At 39.7% G+C, this 19,211-nt stretch overlaps 6 protein-coding genes across 6 annotated transcripts; 4 read left to right on the plus strand and 2 right to left on the minus strand.

Moving 5' to 3' along the window:
- Positions 1-535: 535 nt before the first annotated feature.
- Positions 536-2,782, plus strand: EAF02_006945 (uncharacterized protein; the record flags this gene model as incomplete). Its single annotated transcript, XM_038902993.1, has 6 exons — positions 536-583; positions 630-730; positions 781-1,646; positions 1,700-1,974; positions 2,252-2,586; positions 2,647-2,782. The coding sequence occupies 6 exons, from the start codon at positions 536-538 to the stop codon at positions 2,780-2,782; spliced, it is 1,761 nt and encodes a 586-aa protein (XP_038757314.1).
- Positions 2,783-5,264: 2,482 nt separating this feature from the next.
- Positions 5,265-5,999, plus strand: EAF02_006946 (uncharacterized protein; the record flags this gene model as incomplete). The annotated part of the gene is made up of 3 exons (XM_038902994.1): positions 5,265-5,352; positions 5,421-5,848; positions 5,898-5,999. 3 exons carry the CDS (start codon positions 5,265-5,267, stop codon positions 5,997-5,999), a joined length of 618 nt encoding a protein of 205 aa, XP_038757315.1.
- A 1,934-nt stretch (positions 6,000-7,933) lies between these two features.
- On the plus strand, positions 7,934-11,369 carry EAF02_006947 (uncharacterized protein; the record flags this gene model as incomplete). The annotated part of the gene is made up of 9 exons (XM_038902995.1): positions 7,934-8,009; positions 8,134-8,930; positions 8,983-9,334; positions 9,389-9,636; positions 9,684-10,267; positions 10,322-10,556; positions 10,615-10,714; positions 10,772-11,066; positions 11,147-11,369. 9 exons carry the CDS (start codon positions 7,934-7,936, stop codon positions 11,367-11,369), a joined length of 2,910 nt encoding a protein of 969 aa, XP_038757316.1.
- Positions 11,370-14,122: 2,753 nt separating this feature from the next.
- Positions 14,123-14,964, minus strand: EAF02_006948 (uncharacterized protein; the record flags this gene model as incomplete). Its single annotated transcript, XM_038902996.1, has 5 exons — positions 14,123-14,372; positions 14,510-14,603; positions 14,658-14,748; positions 14,809-14,863; positions 14,951-14,964. The coding sequence occupies 5 exons, from the start codon at positions 14,962-14,964 to the stop codon at positions 14,123-14,125; spliced, it is 504 nt and encodes a 167-aa protein (XP_038757317.1).
- A 577-nt stretch (positions 14,965-15,541) lies between these two features.
- On the minus strand, positions 15,542-15,844 carry EAF02_006949 (uncharacterized protein; the record flags this gene model as incomplete). Its single annotated transcript, XM_038902997.1, has 1 exon — positions 15,542-15,844. The coding sequence occupies one exon, from the start codon at positions 15,842-15,844 to the stop codon at positions 15,542-15,544; it is 303 nt and encodes a 100-aa protein (XP_038757318.1).
- Positions 15,845-16,717: 873 nt separating this feature from the next.
- On the plus strand, positions 16,718-18,963 carry EAF02_006950 (uncharacterized protein; the record flags this gene model as incomplete). Its single annotated transcript, XM_038902998.1, has 6 exons — positions 16,718-17,020; positions 17,082-17,121; positions 17,168-17,411; positions 17,565-17,679; positions 17,760-18,006; positions 18,053-18,963. The coding sequence occupies 6 exons, from the start codon at positions 16,718-16,720 to the stop codon at positions 18,598-18,600; spliced, it is 1,497 nt and encodes a 498-aa protein (XP_038757319.1). The 3' UTR covers positions 18,601-18,963.
- Positions 18,964-19,211: the final 248 nt, after the last annotated feature.

Here is a 19,211-nt window from a genome sequence, read left to right on the forward strand (position 1 = left end):
GGAGCGCAATCACTCAGGAACTTTCACATCTTTGCCAACGGTCTTGGCCAATGTCAAAATAAATATCAAAATATGAACTGTTAATGATTTCCTTAAGCCTAAGAGGATAAAACATCTTTCACGCTGATAAAACAAATATGATGATTATTGGAGTCAACATCTACGTCTGCAATCTATCGCTCGGTATCAAGCTGTTTGTGATCAACGATACTTACTCACTCTTATTACTTTGTGTCTTTGGTGAGTCAATTGTTTATGGCGGAAGTTTTTCATGTTTTACGCTCCAAACATGTCTCACTCAGCAAGATCGAGAATCACCTTGATTGTTTCCTCTGTCTATGAACCCATCGCATAAACTGCTTCCATGTTTCCTAGTAGAGAGTCATAATATCTATGGAATTCGCAAGATGCGCAAACGATAACTATTGGTGAGAATTGAGTATAAGTAAGCACATGTTCACATTAATTCCTTCTAATACCAGATCACTTTTAATTCCCTTACTTACCTACTTCCTCTCAGACTATCAAGGCGAAAATGGCAAGCTCTGAAAGTGCAGGGTCTGGAAACAATGGCTTGCTTAGAGTAAGACTCTTAAACATTCAAGAGGCTCCGCGCTTTTCTCAAGCAGAGCAAAAGATTCGAAATGACGCAATGCAGAGCCCTGGACTTGCAAAAAGCTTCGAAGGAGGGGCCAGAGGGAAATGAGTTCATACAAGCAAAACTATTTCAGTGTGTGACCATCTCAAGCACTCGTCGACAAAAAAAATCAGAATACGCAGATACAAAATCATTTTTGGCAAGCTGCAGTTACCATTACGAAATAGAGAAGACGTCAGAGACTTATTTGAGGAAATATTCAAGCAACATAAGCCTCAAAGCACCTCATGGACATCCGACTACTACTCTTGTATCATTTCTACTGATCCTCTTTACAGCGAATGCTCGGAGGAACAGGGCTCTGCCATATCTATTGGATACGAGCAAACTATCCAACTCAATGATCGAAAGCAAACAATAAAAATGACCAGTACTCTTTACTTTGAAGGTTTTTTTGCCATAGATTCTCTCAGAAGTTATTTGCGACCAAGAAGAGCTTCAACTCAGCAGTCATCAGACACGAGTCTTTCAAGACAGGACGGAAACTACTTGCCTCTTGAGGACCTTAGAGCCCTGAACCTCATCTCATGGGACATAATAAACAGTTCTTCCTTCAAAGGAGGTCGAGTTGGAAAAAAGTTTTATCCTCATTGTAACCCGAGACGGATTGTCAATCGATCGAACACCAGGTTCATCCCTCCTCAGCATTATGTGTACGATGTACATATGGGCTTCTTTACGTCCATGCTTCCTGGCCCCCAATCAATACTTCTCAACGTAAACACAACCACAACGGCTTTCTTCCCTTCCAAGATGAATTTGCAAACTTGGTTAGATGCGCGCTGGGGAAACTCGTCTAGTTATACCGGTGTTGCTCCGCGAACTGGAAAAAATGAAATCAAGGGAGTGCAAGTAACTTTCGATTTGGATCAAGTCTCCAGAAAATATGTCATCTCGGATGTGCATGATTTGTGTGTTTTTAAGGCGAATTCAGGAGTATCACCTCAAAATGATTCTTCAAAATCGGTCTGGGAGGACATGCAAAGTTGTGAGTAGTAAATTTCACAAGAAAACGCGATAGCTTATTGACCTATAATATAGGCTACCCTGGTTCCGCTCACAAATTCAGCAAGACTGCTTCTTGTGTCAATGTTGGAAATAGTTCTCATCCAAAACTATTGCCAGCAGACCATCTACGGATTTGCGAGTGGCAAACAGTCCATGGGGAATTAGACAATCTATTCACTGCGCAAATGTTAGGATTCGCGAAGAAAACGCCTTTTGAAAATGAACAAGAGATAATGAACAAAGCTTTCATACCACTGGGCATAAAACCCCCGGTTTCTCAGATTGTGCCGTGGAAATCTCTATATGAGGTGAACTACCATGAATTTTGTTGGGAAACTGTAGACTAACCCGTACAGAAATATGGCTTAACCGTGGAAAGAAAGCTGTTAAATGTATCCTCGAGACATTTGGCCCACCCATCTTTAACATTCAAGCCTGGGAAAACTAAAAAAACTTATCAGCGCCTCCTGGAACCTGAGCGATGTGAAAGAATTCAATCTAGCCCAAAAATACTCTGAGCTTAGGATCATTTGTGTGACTAGAGAGGAGAACATTTCCGATGAACAAAAAAAGATTGTTTCAAAGTTCGCAGAGGCTCTCGCAACTCAACTGAAAGGACATGGCCTTCAGACACAATCTTTCAAAGGGAACGTACCCACCGTTGCCTGGCCAAAAGTAAACGAAGAGAAAAAGCCTTTCAAATCTGCGGCCGAGAGACGAAAAGTAGTCAACGGTCTTCTAACTACTTGTTTGAAGAGAGGTAACATGACCCGTCTCGTATTTGTGATATTACCCGATAAAGACGCCGCGATCTACTCTGATATAAAATGGTGGGGGGATTGCAATCTTGGTATAGCGACGATTTGTGTTTGCCCACCAGCGGTGAGAAACAAAAGTTCTGGTATTCTAAACAACTTGAGGTATGTCTATCAAGTCATTCGTGTGGTGCCTGTGCAAATTTTGACTAATGTGTAACCTAGCCTCAAAGCTAATTTCAAGCTTGGTGGTATAAACCATATCATAAGTGATGTCAAAGAACCATCGGAACTCATCCGGTCCATCCGAAATGATTCCCTAATGATTTTCGGTGCTGATGTTAATAGTCGGCTCTCATAAGCGGCCGACTAGTTCTTAGTCGGGGAAAGCGAATGTCCCCGGAAAGCGAATGTCCCCGCTCAACTGTAGAATATCATATTATATCGAATTTAATATATTACAACTATCGAATATTTTATTAAAATTGATAAAAAATTGTTTCTTATATTTTATTAATAATGCTATTTATACTGAGCGAAGAAAAATCGAGATATGATAAAGCTATTCAATATTGTTTGGATTATCCTATAGAATCTGTTTGTATTGTATATAGAATATGGAAGCTTGATTGTTATTATGAGCAACTCAAAAAGGCAGTACAACGTATATGTAGTCGTCGAGCTAATGATATTGATACTGGAAAGCTTGAAAGGCAGAATAGGATATTGACTGATAAGCAAATTGAATATATTTATACATTTATTTGGAATCTTTTCAAATACAATATCTCTCTTATTCACAAATTCATTTTCAATGCTATTGTATATTTCAAATATATAATAGATCCTGAAGCAAAGATACTTTCAAAGTAATAGTTTAGAGGCTTTTGGAAGAATATGAAACTATATACAATTATAACAAAGCCTATTGCTAAGCAATATATTCAAATATAAAGGGAAGAGGATATTAAAAAATGATTCAAAAACTATTATAATTGCTTGAGAGAATTAGGTATTAGGAAAACAATATAGATTATAAACTTTAATAAAACAGGATTTAGAGCAGGATATATATATGAACAAAAGATTTTAATTCTAGATGATATATTGGAGGTAAGTGGTTTGAAGATTTATATATGAAATTAAACTGATTAAGTAGTTTTATTCTATTAGTCCTGAAAATCGATACTCTATTACAGTATTCGAAGCTATCAATACCACCAGCAGTCCTCCTCCTCCTTTGATTACTATAGAAGAAAAAGATTTGATACAGAATTGATTTCAAGAATCTCTGCCTCCTGGCATACGAATTATACTTTCAGTATTAAAATTCATAAATAATAAGATAGCTATAATGTTTTTGAAGTATTATATTGAGTATTCAAACTTTGGGCCAAATAAAGAATGGAAGATTCTACTTATGGACAATTACGGATCTCATTTACAGCCAGAATTCATTGAATTTGTAAATTTGAATCATATTCAACCTTTCTATCTTATTCCACATCTTACACATTATATATAACTACTCGATATAGGCATATTCAGAATATATAAGCATTAGTATCAGTATTTTATTCAAAAGGCTTTGATAAAATTCATTCTTGAATATAATATTATATATTTTCTACAGGATTTGGCAGCTATTCGATATAAAATCTTTACTCCCTCAAATATAAAATCAGTATGGAAAAGTTCGGGTTTGTAGCCTATCAACTCAAAGAACTGTATTCAAAATATCAAAAAGTTCAATCGTTCTGAGCCTTTACCAATCATTGAGGAAGATATAGAATTATCCCCTTATACTACACCAGCTCAACCTATAACAATATCTCAGGATCTAGATTATTGAAGATATAAAATCAAAAAAGCCAATTCAAGTTGGAGTGATCCTATACGAAAAAAAGAGTTCGATATGTTTGTCAGTAATATACAAACTATACAGGTTGATATTATTATGTTAAAAGTAGAGGTTATAGTATATTACAAGAGAAGATAGGAAGATTTTATAATTAATTAAACATTTAGAAAACAATATAAAACCTTTGTTATCGATGTTTTAAAAGGATTTACAATAGAAGATTCTTAGAGGATTCGGAAAGAGACAAAAGATAAAAAAGATATTATAGCTAAAAAGAGAGATTGTAATACTTTTTTAACTATCTGGTATACTGAAAGAGATGATATTTTAGAGTCAGGTAAGAATACTAAAAAGAAGAAAAGGAAGAAAATAAAAGAATTAAAAGAATTAAAAGAATATCAAAACAGAATTCCAATATCCTTTTACCTTACCATCTGATTATTCCAATAGTAGATTTAGAGGTAAAATGGAAATATACAAATCAGATATGGATAAAGCTACAGAAAGAGAAAGAATTGAAGAAGAATATAAAAGTTAGGGAGGGTTTGAGGATAATGAATACTAATAGTAATAACGATAATGATAAGGTTGCTTTTATAATAGATATATAGGGTGATATGGAATTAGGTTTATAGTATGATTATGTGGTTTTTATGTTTATGGAAGACTTTCAAGATGGAATAGAGAAAAATGAGGGAGGTAGTTTAAATATTAAAAATAACAATGATAATGATATTGATTTAGGCTTTTATTAATAAATATTATTGAATAATTATATAATTCTATTGATCTCTCTTTTCTTGATATTAATAATTCAGTTCTATAATACTTTTATTAATAAATTATTTTTAAAAGTATCAAATATATGATATTTTGAGCTTGAGCGGGGACATTCGCTTTCCCCGACTAGGAACTAGTCGGCCGCTTATGAGAGCCGACTATTAGTCATCCTGGCAAAGGGTTGGATCCTGAATGCCCATCCATGGCCGGCGTAGTCGCTTCTTTTGATTCCAAATTCTGTCATTTTGCTGCATCTGCTCGCCTCCAGCCAAATAATGCAGAGGTACTCCGTATATTATTATTCCTTGGAAGATTCATTTTGACTGTTTACTAACCGGTTTCTCATAATTTATCTCAGATCTAAGCGGCATGGTCAAAGAGAGACTACAGCTTTATCAGGAAAAAAATGGAGGGAATCTTCCCTTGAACATTCTATTTTACCGAGATGGCGTTAGTGAGAGTCAGTTTGGCATGGTACTTACTCAAGAGCTTCCACAAATCGACAAAGCTTGTAAGGAATTCACGGAGAAGCAAGGAAAACCTGATGTTCGTGTCACGTTGCTAGTCGTCACGAAGCGCCACCACAACCGTTTTTTCCCGCTTAATTTGGAAAAGAATACCGAGAATATAAGTGGGGGTCTGGTGGTTGACAAGCACATCATGAATCCTAATCAAATGAGCTTTTTCCTTCAAAGCCATGATTCCCCGCTGGGGACAGCACGGTCGGCGCACTACACTGTCATCGCTAATCAATGCAAATTGACTTTGGATCAACTAGAACAAGTGGTAAGATATGATATCTTTCTGAACATACTCACACTGACAATCCTTCCAGACACATAAATTATGTTTTGTGGGTTCTCGAGCGCCTAAGGGATTATCTGTCTGCGTTCCAGCAAGATATGCCGATATCCTTTGCGACCGGCTCCGGTGTTAGATGAAGCCTGCGCTAGATGGAGGACTTCGTCGTACTCAGGCTCAGATTCAGCAGAGCAAAGATCCACTGGCTCACTATCACGGGGCACAGCAGGCGTGGATTCGCCCAGGATCTAAACAAACTAATCCCTGGCACTGTAATCTGGACAACATCATGTTCTATTTGTAATTTACAGGAGAGTTTATGACTTTTCCATGAGTTCTTTATGAGTGCTTTTCAAGTGTTATACTTTCAGGTTTGATTTCTTATGCTAGTTGTGAGTTTTCGATACGTTTTAGTTTTTTATTAGAAACTTGGTGAATATTTTTTGATTGCTAGCTTATGCCATAAGTTATTGTGCTGTGTGGGCTGAATCTTGCAGTTTGTATTAAAATTCTTGGAGGTTAGCTTTTATAATAATAAGGAATAGTATTATTATAATGATAGTGGAAGATCTAGTCAATTTAAGCTTGAGGGATAAATCGAATATATAGAATAAGAGTTGAATTGAAGTCAATTTAGAAGAGCTAGGCTGAGTTGAGATGAAATTGCTTGCTTTTTCCTAGATTTTCTTTAAAGAATATTCTAGGTTTATATAGTTTATAATGAAATTCCAGTATATTCTATGCTTATAAATAAGATCGATTTAAATCGTATCTTATAGAATCATTTTAGATAATAAAAAGAAAGTACAACCAATCAATTTAGCGATATTTCCTGTATACTTCCATCTAGTTCCATTTCATTCTATTCCATTATAAATCAATTTGATAAGAGATACTATTATACAACTATATGATAATATGATTTTATAATATAAGATCATATTATATGTGTATTAGTCATCAAGATATCCCTTATTTAGTAAGATATTAATAAGTGATTTAGTGGACTTATTATGAATCCTCACAAAAATGCAAATCAAGCTTCTGAAGTTATTCTCCAATCCATCGGGTTTCTAACAAAACGCGTGCTTCAACAACAATCTTTCCTTCGCAATTATAGGAGTATCGGTGAAGATACAATGTATGTGACATTCCATGCGCGAGTTGCGACAAGCGTCCTTTTATTATTAAAGTGTATTGTAAGTATTTCAAATAATCATTCCTTTTTGTAAAACTACTAGTTAACCTCAAAACTCTGGTTGAAAGTTGCGATAATCGTATTTATTTGATATATTGTAGCATCTGAAGACTAGGATTAGAGTATTCGATAGTCAGGATTATAGTTTAATGATGAAGATTGTCAAATCTCTAGACTGATAAGATGAATCGAACTAATTGAGAGATTGGGCTTGATTGTAAGATTGAGTTTGATTGGAAGATTGAAATATTTTGATTGCTTTCAGACATTCAAACCCTTAGGTAGATATGTTGTTGGATTGCGGTTCGGACTGTCCTGACTGAGTGTAGATTGACCGTGCCGCTGGTTTGTCAAATTCTCGAATTAAGAGTAGTAAATTACAATAGCTATACTCTTCAATCAGTTTTCAAATCCGACTTCCATATGGGATCTCGTCTCGATTGTCTCTAACTGCAAACTTGCAAAGAAATAATATCATGTTTGTATCTTGATCTTTTGATATCCTCAACTATTGCCTTTAATCAACTTTGAAGTTGAATATACTACACTCACGTGTCCAAATCTAAGTTTTCTCTCTATCGAATATAAAGCAATTACATTTTTTCGCTTGCTGAAATTTTGCACGGAAGCGATGAATGGCATATCAAACTACTTCGCTTGTGAATCAGTAGGCTTCCGATAGCTCAGTAAATCTGACATTTGATCACATAATTTTAAGGAATTGAAGTATAAGTATAATTAGTGTAGATAAGTCTGAGTAGCTATCTGAGCATCGATTAGACTAGAGTTCTTCACTCCGTTAAAAGTAAATTCACTTCTCAGACGATCTCAGGCTTGCGGAAGATGTCTTCAGAACCGCGTACATGCTCAAAATGTCCCAACGCACCGGAGAACACTCAGCACTATACAAACTCCTGCAAAAAACATTGGCCATCTTGGAAAGACCAAGTCTGTGATATTTGTTTCAGCCCCGACCATTCATGTTTACTCTGTCCCGAGTTGAATGGCAACCAATATACTATTTGTAGCATTTGCGGACATCTTCATAGCCAAATAGCGTGTTCTTTCATAGAAGCTCCTGATCCTATGCAATATACGAAAGAGAAGTATGAAGCATACATGAGACAAAATCCCCCAAAAAATCAGCCACAAATAGTCCCGTCGACTTCATCTGCAGGCCCTTCGCAAAGTATACCCTCGACGGCAACCTCTGGACCACAAGTTCAATCCCATGCAACTCAAGCTCAGCCTCTCCCACCCGGCTCGATCAAACTGGTCGCAGATTTCATTCCACCAGCAAAGACAGCAAAAGAAGTTGAAGAAGACAAACGGGCAAGTGGTTTTCAAAAATTGGTCCATCGTCAGGCGACAGCTGTTGAAAATACAGGCGCCCATCTGCCTGCTCCTGTTCAGTCCAACTACTTCAAAGTCACTTTCAACTCCGATCTTGATCTGCGAAGATACAGGATTCACCTCGACAAAATCGATAAAAAAAACGTTGTCAAGCGTGAGCTTCGTCGTACTTTGATCGAAGAGCTACTCCTACAAGTCCCTCCTTCGGGAATTTGGGTTTCGGACTACTCGGAGTACATCGTCTCCGTCGGCAAACTTTATGATAAGTTAACTGATGTACCAGGAGCGACTGTCGAGATTACTCATCATCGTCATGGTCGAGATCAAATCTGGGTTCCAATGCATAGCCTCATTGTTTACGAAGGCCCTTTTCAAAGAGATGCTTTAAACACACATGTATCTTCGAGCGGTTCGACATTCGTACCAGATGCGGATCTTAGGATGCTGAACATTATCTCATGGTTTAGAATCAACGGCTACGCTTCACCGCATGCACCATTGTTTGATGGATTCCGGGTGGGAAATAGATTCTATCCTAGTGTTGGGGGGTGTAATTCCTTACCACAAGGTGCCATTGGATGGTGACGCGAAATTCCTAATCAGAACTGGCTTCTATACATCGATGCGGCCAGCTGTTGGATCGGTGCTGCTGAATGTCAACACCGTAACCTCAGCCTTTTTCCCTCCGGTAATACTGAGTACTTGGATTCGATTGTTTTGGCAGCAAGAAATTCCGCCAGTCAATGAACGAAGTAGTCTCATAGGCCTTCGAGTCACTTTTGTTGGTGATGGTGCGAATCCTAAAACGAGAGTCATTCGTGATGTCAATGGTTCAGATGTTAGTCAAGTCACTTTTGCGCCTAGAGATGCCAACGGAACCCCAGGCCAGGTTACCTCTGTTTATGACCACATGAGAAATAGTAAGTCAATCCTTTTAGTGGTTCGATACAGAGAAGTCTTGCTAAATCACACAGAATATCGATTGTTGAGATTCAATTCCTCTGTCTGCTGCTTGAATATGGGGACAGCAACCGACGAGAGATGGTACCCGGCCGATAATCTGCGAATTGTTGCTGTGCAAATCTTCAAAAAGATTCTTCCGGATGATTTGGGAAGTTTAATGATAAAGATTGCTCAGTGTGAGCCCGAAAGCAACAAGAGATTAATTCTCAACGGGGCATTGCCGTCTCTGGGAATTCCAGCTACCACGAGTTCCTTCTCGGTAAGTAGAGAAACATCAGTAGATACCATAGTCACTGATAAATGTAGCAATTCGGCCTTAGTATTAATCATGAATTTGTAGAGGTTGTTCCGAAATACCTTCGTCAGCCCATACTGGAGTTTGGCGGAGGGTCCCAGTTTCACATATCCACGCAACCAAATAACAAATCTTCCTGGATGCTCAAGGATAACTATCGTATTTTCAGGTTTGCTGACACTGGAAATTCGATTTCTAATCTGCATATCATTCGGCTCAGGTCCAACGACAATGCTAGTGTAGAACAAGTGAGGAACTTTGCCCGAGATCTCGAATGGAAAATTGGAAACTATGGTGTCACGCTCACAGGCAGTGCAAGTATCTCCGACGCTGCGTTCTCGCCAAATAGTCGGCTCTTTTGTGATAGACTTGATGTAGCCCTAGCAACTTTGTGTTCAAGAAACGGTAATAGAAACCCGAGACTTCTTCTTGTAGTAGTCCCCGACGGGGATATACGTACCTATGCAAATATAAAGTGGTGGGGTGACTGTGTCGCTGGTATTCCGACAATTTGCATCACCAAAAAAGTGCTTACCAAAGGGAAGTTTATGAACAATAGATTTCAACGGGACACTGGAGTTATCCTTAATATCAGGTCTGCCTCTACTGAATTAATTCAATAATAATGCCGATGCTAATTCTTGACCAGTCTCAAGATAAACTTCAAATTAGGAGGTACTAGCCATTTCATTAGCGACGAGGCAAGCCAAAGAATCTTCTGGGCTGGTGCGAAGGCAAACACGATGATCGTTGGAGCAGACGTTTCGCATGCTGGTAAAGGTAGGGATGCGACGTGTCCTTCAATGGCAGGGGTCGTAGCTACTTGTGATCAGCTATGCTCTCAATACTTTGCATCCGCTCGCCTTCAAGAAAATAACACCGAGGTAAGTTGTATCTTCCCATGTAAACTTTTGCTCGTGAGTCCTGAATTAGAAGATATAGTCGATCGCAGACCTAGCCGATATGATTGGAGAACGCCTTGACAAGTACAGGACTGCGAATAATAATTCTCTACCAGAACATATACTCTTCTATCGCGATGGTGTGAGCGAAAGCCAATATGGAATGGTTGTGAACGATTAAATTCCTCTCATCAAAGCTGGATGCAAGGCGGCAGGTGGAACAGGCGGAAAAGGCGGTAATTGGTGCCCAAAAATTACTCTGCTAGTAGTCGGAAAGCGTCATCACACCTGCTTCTTTCCCAAATTAGCGAAAAACGACAAATACAACAACAACCTTTCATCAGGCTTGGTGATTGATTCCGGGGTAGTTACACCTAATCATTTCAGTTTCTATCTCCAGAGTCATGATAGCGCACTTGGGACAGCAAGAAGCGCACATTACATTGTCATCATAAATGAGAGTGATTACACACCGAGCAGATTCAAGAGACGGTAAGTGACTCATTATCTCGCTTTAGTAGGGCCTTATTGAAAAAGTCTTCAGACGAACACTATCTGTTCACGGGCTCTAGGGCATTTAAAGCTTTGTCTGTTTGTACGCCGGCCAAATACGCGGATATTCTATGTGATCGCATGCGTTGCTACATGAAGCCGGCTCTGGACAATGACTTCGCTGCCACTTCTCCAAATAACTTGACTTTCTATCGAAACAACACAGGAATTTGGATTGATCCTTACCAGAATAGAACCAATCCCTGGCATCCTGATCTTAACGATCTGATGTTTTATCTCTGATTTCACAACAGATTAGATTACCTCGGCATCTTTGACTGTTTTCAAATCTTCTTCGGTCTTTTACACATCGATGAAAGAGTGTTGTGGCAGGTATGCTAATCTTTCTGGGTCTGGGTTTGGGCATGCGATCGAGTTGGTCTTTTTGAATTTTTTGCGCTTTTGGGGGTTTCAAGGACTTCAGAGATGGCAAACGAGATGGTTAGTCTCAACCTAGCAGTGTGTCCAATAGTCCGGACTATAGTCCAATAATAAAGATTTTCAAATTTCCAAATCAATTATAATATTTGTATCATTTGAGACGTTGAATTTGATTAGGACATTGGACTCGTTTCAAATTTCTAATTGCTTTTAGATATTCAAACATTTTTATTATTGGATTGTAGTTCTGACTGGAATACACTGTCAGGTTAGGATTGATCATCAATTGATGTATATCATGTCGGTAATACAACTCAATTGAATGATTTTGACTTTGCATTATCATGGGAAATGACATCAGTGAGAAATTTGATGATGGATAGACTGTGACTTGTGACATGTGGATACACGAATTCGTTGAGATGTTGAGAAACTTCAATTTGAGGGTAGCTCTTGAACCATACTTTCTTTAAATATTTAAACTCATGTCAGCCTATAGCTTCTTATAAAATCAAATGGCATTTGAATTGCATTTGATTTCTCGCATTTCGAAAGGACTCTACTCGGTATTGGACTAATGGAGGTAGGAATTACGTTAATGTCCCTGTTGATTTTAAATAACCAAAACATCTTCATGTTTATCCACTATATGACACTTAGTCCCAGAATCTAAAATGTCACAGCATTTGAAATCTTTTCTTCTCTTCAATCACGTTCCTCTCCTAGTTTAAAAAAACCTCTCTCTCATCAATTAACAGCACATGATTCTCTTTCCCAGTCATGTTCTTCTTGAAAGTCACATATATTCTTATTTGAACACCATTAGATAAATAGTACGGAATTCTACGGTCTATGGACTAACCGTTTCAACTAGGTACCTAGGTAATGAATTTATATGCTACTGACCTCAAGAAACAAAAAACCTTTATTTTCTACCGGTTTTAATAACCTTCGTGCCATTCCGTGGCTGAAGTGTCGATGATAGGGGAGTTCCCGAAATTGCTGTCAGTGTTACGTGAACAATTCCTCCTGTGATACCAAATTCGAATCCTCAGTACCTTGGATATTTAAGCCTTTAAAGGGCAATCATGTCTAGGAAAGCTATCAGGTCATCCTATAACATGTGATGGAAAGCAGGTATCGAAGTCTCATGTCACTTCGAAATTGTTCTTGTAAGTTAGCGAAACTTTTCGATAGAGCAAAACACAAATTGATTCCTATCCTATATTGCGTCTAGAGAAACTTCTTTAAGTACTCTATCTTTTGTTCATCCGATTATTCATCCAACGATCCCAAACTATATCTACAGAGGCAAATACTAATAGAACCATGCCAACATATGCTCATCAATCTACCCACAGCAAGCACAAAGGACAATTTCAGTGAAATGCTGTAATATTAGACTTGGCTCTTCACTCTATAAGCAACATTTGATGTATGGAAATTTACCAAGAATTCACCATGAGTGCCGAAGCATGAGTAGTACAGTATCGAAAAGATCAAAAGGTAAGACGATCTAACCTCAGAGCTGCTCTTCTCAAGCCAACTCATGCTCCATTGTAGCTGAATTCCCATCCAATACTTTTTCCATATCTCGATCGATTGCCAGAACTTTCGAATGCGCTACTCTGATATAAACCATGGCGCAGTACCACCCACTAGGTTTGTATGTCCCAGTACTCCGCATTGTCAGCATCGGGTGGGAGCCCAATCTACCCAGAAATCTTTTGCGTCAGGTAAACCGGATCCATTGAGAGCAGTATAAGCATCAGACCAGCACCATGAGTCCATATGCGACGGAATAGGTGTAAGGAATTGAAACGATAGTGACGAAAGCCGGAAGTGCATCGCCAATATAAGACCAATTGACTGAAACTACTTGACGCATCATCATGCCATCCCACCAAGATAAGAGTACAACCAGTGGCCCATGGAGGGATTGATGCGAATATGGGGCAAAAAAAGATTGATATCAAAAAGCAGGATACCGGTTGTGATGGCTGTAAGCCGGTTCGGCCACCCTCGGTTATACCAGCGCCAGACTCAATGAATGCAGTTACAGGTGAACATCCGAACAAGGAACCGATGGAGATCGTCATTGCGTCGGTACATATGCTATTGTAGATCGAGGGAAAATCTCCGGTTTTGGATCAACCGCTCCTGAAAAGCGTGCCATTGAATACAATGTAGCTGTGCAATCGATAATGTCAACATATAGGAAGGTGAAAAGCGCCCAATGCAAAGTGAGAGCCTGCAGCTGTGATATCCCAATCTTGTGCAGCAAGGGTATTGCGAATTGGTGAAATGCGACAACTTGTTTAAAGAATTGGAAACGTGATTCGCCATCAGGCGTATAAGGAAAATATGTGAAGGTGTTCCGCGCCTAATACACATGTAAGCTTGGCGAAAAATAATCTTGTGGGTAACACTTACGGCCATGAAAAGATAGACACAATCGCAATGCCCAATTATTATCGCAGATTTAAATCTGAATGCCATTAGGTACGAAGTTAAAAACCCTCCAAAGATAATTCCGATCCACATCTACAATAGAAAATCAGTAAATTGTTTGCAAGTGATAATAAGTCTAAATAGAAATCTCACTGTAGGGTTGGTCATCTGATGACTAGTGCAAGCTCCTGTAACGTCGAAGTATGAGGAGGACACCCTCCCAAAGCGGTTGGAGTTACCGCAGAGCCAGTCATGGCACCGATTCCTGCGGAGTATGACATTCCCGTCTCAGTCAAAAACAGACCAATTCCTACACCACTTGCGACCTTTATCGAAGCAGGTATTACCTTGACAAGCCATTGCCGCATGCCAATCAGGGATAAGAAAACGAAAATAAACCCTTCCACGACACGGCTGTGAGAGCCAAACGATAGGGAACAGTACCAGTTCCATGAAACCAACAACTTGATAGGTAAAGTATGCGTTAAGACCCATACCGGGGCTAGAAATATTAGTGTTCAGTTGTGGGAAAATTCTGCAGAGGAACTCACGCCAAGGCAACAGGTAGATTGGTGAAAAAGCCAAATGCCAGAGACCCTATTCCTGCCACTGCAGCAGTGGCTGTAATCAAATCTCGATTGATATCTAGACATTATTAGCATACATGACAGAAATTTTCGAATCGATATATCCACTGACCAAGAACGCAAGCGGCGTAGGTAGAATCTGTTGCGCAGGACGGATCTTCAGTATCATGACAGGACACAAGTACCACCACTTTGTGATAATACTGTTTGACTTCACAGCAATGTTAGCTATAGCCCTATTCTGAATATCTCCATAAGCATACATTGACAGCAATGATATATGCCATTGTGAAAAAGGTCGTACCCCAGCTCTGACTTCTGTGATAAATTTGGCATTTTTCTTTTGTTGTTCCTGGGTAGAGCTTAGCATTAAACAAATTTCAGATTTAGTACTTGAAGACTTACATGGCACCATCCATCAAGACGAAAAAACTCTGCCAAATGTTGACTTTGAAGCTCTCGTATTGAGATTATTAATATACTCTTTGATAGATAGCATGATTTGTATACAACGATGCTGTTATTGCCAAGTTTGAAGCACACGATTAGAACGTGGGAAAGTCCTAGAAGTTATACAGTAACGGTAAAAAGCTTGAGTATTTTTCGGAACAAACTTTTGATATGACAGCGGAAGCATCTGGACAGAAGAAGGAACTTTTGACAGTCAAGATAATGGATCGGAATGTAAATTCAATTTGCAATTCAATAATTTTTCCAGCCCCCCATGATCAAAACAATAACGACTTTGTAAGTTCAATCTTCTTTGTTTAAAGTAGTCCTTGACCCTTTGAAACTGGGGGATCAAGAGGGGTAGCACGGTAGACTACCGGCGTAGGACTGCGTAATTCGGCAAGGGATATAATGGGAACACAACGATAGGCTGAGTCTGGTTCGCAAACTAATCAACGGATAATGGCATTTGAGCAATAATGGTTGGGGAACGCCTCTTTGTGATAGATCGGAATACCTTGTGAATCAACGTTTCGGGGTATCATGTTATTCTTTCCGTTTAATTCTCTTGGCATAAATCTCAGCAGCTCGATGAGGTTCATAAGCATTGGATATTTCCATGGGAAATATTGAAATAATGAATGCAGGTACCACCACTTCTTGATATCTAATCAACAGCTCTCGTGAGCCTGTGGCTTCGGTTGTGAAACGCCATCCCCAATGATCATCCTGTGATACCTCTGTATGGCTTGCAGGACACAGCTTTTGGGCCTGGTCCCGACCGTAGCTGCATGAGATTTGCAGAAAAGTGGCGGACACTGCAGGGGGGTAAACAGATAAAGACGACATAATTCGGGAGGGTGCATGTTATACAAGAATCACCTGAAAATCATGACCACAGAGTAGATTTTGAGCTATGAAGTGGATCAGACGAAAACCTATGTCGGGTTTTATTGATTAATTCGGATGAAATGAAAGAATGGAAGAAGAGCGTTCAACGTCCATAGAGTATTTATTAATTAGAAGTTTGATTAACGAATACTGGTTTTGTGTCGTAACAAGAGCCAAAAAATAGTTGATGTTGTGTTTGATAGTTAAGTTTGTTACTGATCACAATCGCGAAATATGATCGCGGCTCTTCCGGATTAGACCTTTTTAGGTTAATGGCAAGGTACATCCTTCCTTCCTCCTCCCTTTACGCTCTTGCTTCCCCATTCTATCCATTGCACCCAAATTACACTCATTGTTCATTGAATTGTCTAACCATGTACAACGTGTCTTTTGATATTGGATATCTTCCAATTTCTCTTGCTTACTAAATGCGGTGCTCTCTAAAAAACCGTTCCATCACCCACCTTTCAAAGCCACTAGCCGAATTGACGACCTGAACTTACTCGCGCACGGGACGGTGCAGTTCGATGATGAGATGTCCTGCAAGAAGTATGTGAGAGACTCCAAGAGGAGTGGCACTAGTCCAGATCCGCGAACTGCCACCATGCAAGTGAAAAAACTCCTCGCATGAGCGATAAGATTTTTAACCTCCTGAAACAAACATTATTGTAGGACTACCGGAAGAACATATATCACAATGAATTTTTATGAATCATTTACACGTACACTTACTAATGGTACTTTCCTCTTGATCATATCGTTGGACTTCAAGGGTACTTTCCCTCCTTCCATTGGCAGATTCAACCTGCTACAGACCATCCTTTCTAAATTATGTTCGACGTTTCGTGGACTGATCCCACACGGGAGACCGTTGGCCAGAGAAAACATCGTAAAGATCAAACGTCCACTAGGGGATCTTCACCGTCAATAAGAAGTTCCAAGTCCAGTGATTCCTCCAAGTCAATCAAGCACTCTATCTTTGGGTTCTTTGGAGGCGGTAACAAAAAGATTTCTGCTCCAGTAGCTGTGGCATCTCCAAAGTTACCAGTTATCAAAACCGAACAGTCTTCAAAAGTTTCTCGTCGAATGTCAAGCTATACTAGCACTTCAGAGACATCAACATCCACACAAGAGGTACGTGAAACGACTACGACAACCATTACACGTATTCCAGTCAATGGATTCTTTTCAACAGTTTCCATCTTACCAAGAATCCGAGAGAAGTCCTTCGGACGGTGAGTTCCACTTTACTGATATTGATCTCAAACTGATTCTGTCTAGAGTCGGTTTTCTCTGGTTATACTGGAAGATCCGCGGGAACTAAGTCATCATGGGGCTCCATAGTAGATGGACAAAGCAAAAATCGTTTTATACAGCCTCTGAGCCCAAATTCTTTTGTCACTCAAAGTACTGAGATCACTGTCGCCCCAAGTGAGGATTTCAGTGCGTCAGAACAACTAGCTACTGTCGTTCATATCACTTCTGGAACAGTTCCTATCCAAATCCAAGATTCCACAGTGAGAGAGTAAGAATCTATATCCTGGACAGCCCAAGCCTTTGCTGACTTATTAGATCTGCTTTATCATCAAACTTCCTCAACATATGATTTCCCACTTCCACCTACACACAGTCCCGAGACCCCAAAGATACCAAGCTCTCCTAGAGTACTAAAATCTAGAAACGATACGGGTTCTAGAACTACCGAGTGGTCAATTACAGCAAGGAACAGGCGTTCAGATTCATGGAGACCTCCTGAAACGTGGGCATGTCCAGCGGAAGAAACAGCTTCATCAGTAGCCTCATTGAAGTCTTCAGGGTCTCGTCGAAGGAGAAACATCGTGGTCGTAATCGCTCACCTTCTAACACGGAGCAGACACATTTGCAAATGAATATTCGTAAGATGGAAGCAGCAAGCAATAAAATTATTCTAGAAAGATTGAATGAAGAATGGATGGAAGTGGCCGACGCATCGGTATATCGAGAGCTCGAGCTTGAGAAACAACTTTGGATGCTCACTGCTTTGCGAGCTATCAATCGCGTTGCTAGAACCCGTGATGCTTCCAGGGCGCTCAACGGAGCACCAAAACATGGGAAAATGCTTTCGTTGTATGAAAATCATGGTGAGTAATCTTTCCATCATCTCCATTTACATGCTCACAAAAGAAGCTTCTGCATCCTTTCTCTCAGCTTTGAATCCGGAAAAACAAATACATCATGTCTCCACAAACCCTTTATCGCCAAAATCATATCCAAATGTTCATCCTCTTGCTGTTCCAGGACCTACTTCACAATTATCTTATGCCTCAAATATCTTCGGCGCGGTTCATGCTATAGGTCTGCCATCTCTACTTCCTTCATCATCTATCCCCAATATACTCAAAGAATGTCATCGTACGCTCACCTCTTCCCGTACGTCAACCTCAGAAATTCCAGCATCGCCCACCGCGATCAGTCCACTTGGGATAACTCAACCTGGTATTCTTTATTTAACCATCCTGGATCCTTGTCCAGTTCCCTCATCACTTGGTCCACGACTAAGATCTTGGCTTGATACCCATTTAACAGTAAATTTAGAGAAGCAATTTCGCTGTTTGAATCCAACTCGTTTATTTCCTTTATGGTTGGCAGATGCAGGACTTTGGGCTGAGGGGAGCTGCACATCATCTTTGAAATTTCTAGCATGTGTTGGAATTGTAAATGGGAAGAACAGATAGAATGGCAGTTGAAAAGTGTAGTGGAAGAATGCTGTGGAAAAAGATGTGGGGAACCTACGTCGAGGGTGGAAAATGGTGGTGGGATGACGCTGCAATTGTGGAAGAATGTGAGAGAATGGGAACCTGCTGGGCTGGAAGTATCATTGAAGCTGTAAAGGAAGGGTAGATCAGCGAAACACTTCATGACTTGAGTGTTTGGCTGAGGCTCTATGGTTATGGATTTCTGTTTCTGCATGTTTCACGGAAACGGCGTTTGGTTGCGATGCGTATACCTTCTTCTTTTCTTGTATAGTCCGCTTTCAATGTCCTTGGCTTCTGGATATTGATTTTATTTCGTGTAACGATCGATTTCAACGGTCGATGTCCAAATTTTCAATATATATATTAATTTGTGCACCATGAGATGCAAACCCAAACACACAAGATTATGCTCTCAAACCGTTGCACCTACCTGTATGCTCCCGTGGATGCTGCCGCATATCTGCAGCCATCCCTCAATCCTGGCCCCCACCCTTCCCATCCCATCTCTTTACATCCATTGCGGTTCCATTACATATTCAGCTCATTTCCCCTGTCCTGCTTGCTCGCTTTGCTTACTTGGCTATAAATCA

Source organism: Botrytis sinoallii, assembly GCF_014898435.1.
Source record: "Botrytis sinoallii strain Bc 23 chromosome Unknown BSIN_011, whole genome shotgun sequence".
NCBI lineage: Eukaryota > Fungi > Ascomycota > Leotiomycetes > Helotiales > Sclerotiniaceae > Botrytis > Botrytis sinoallii.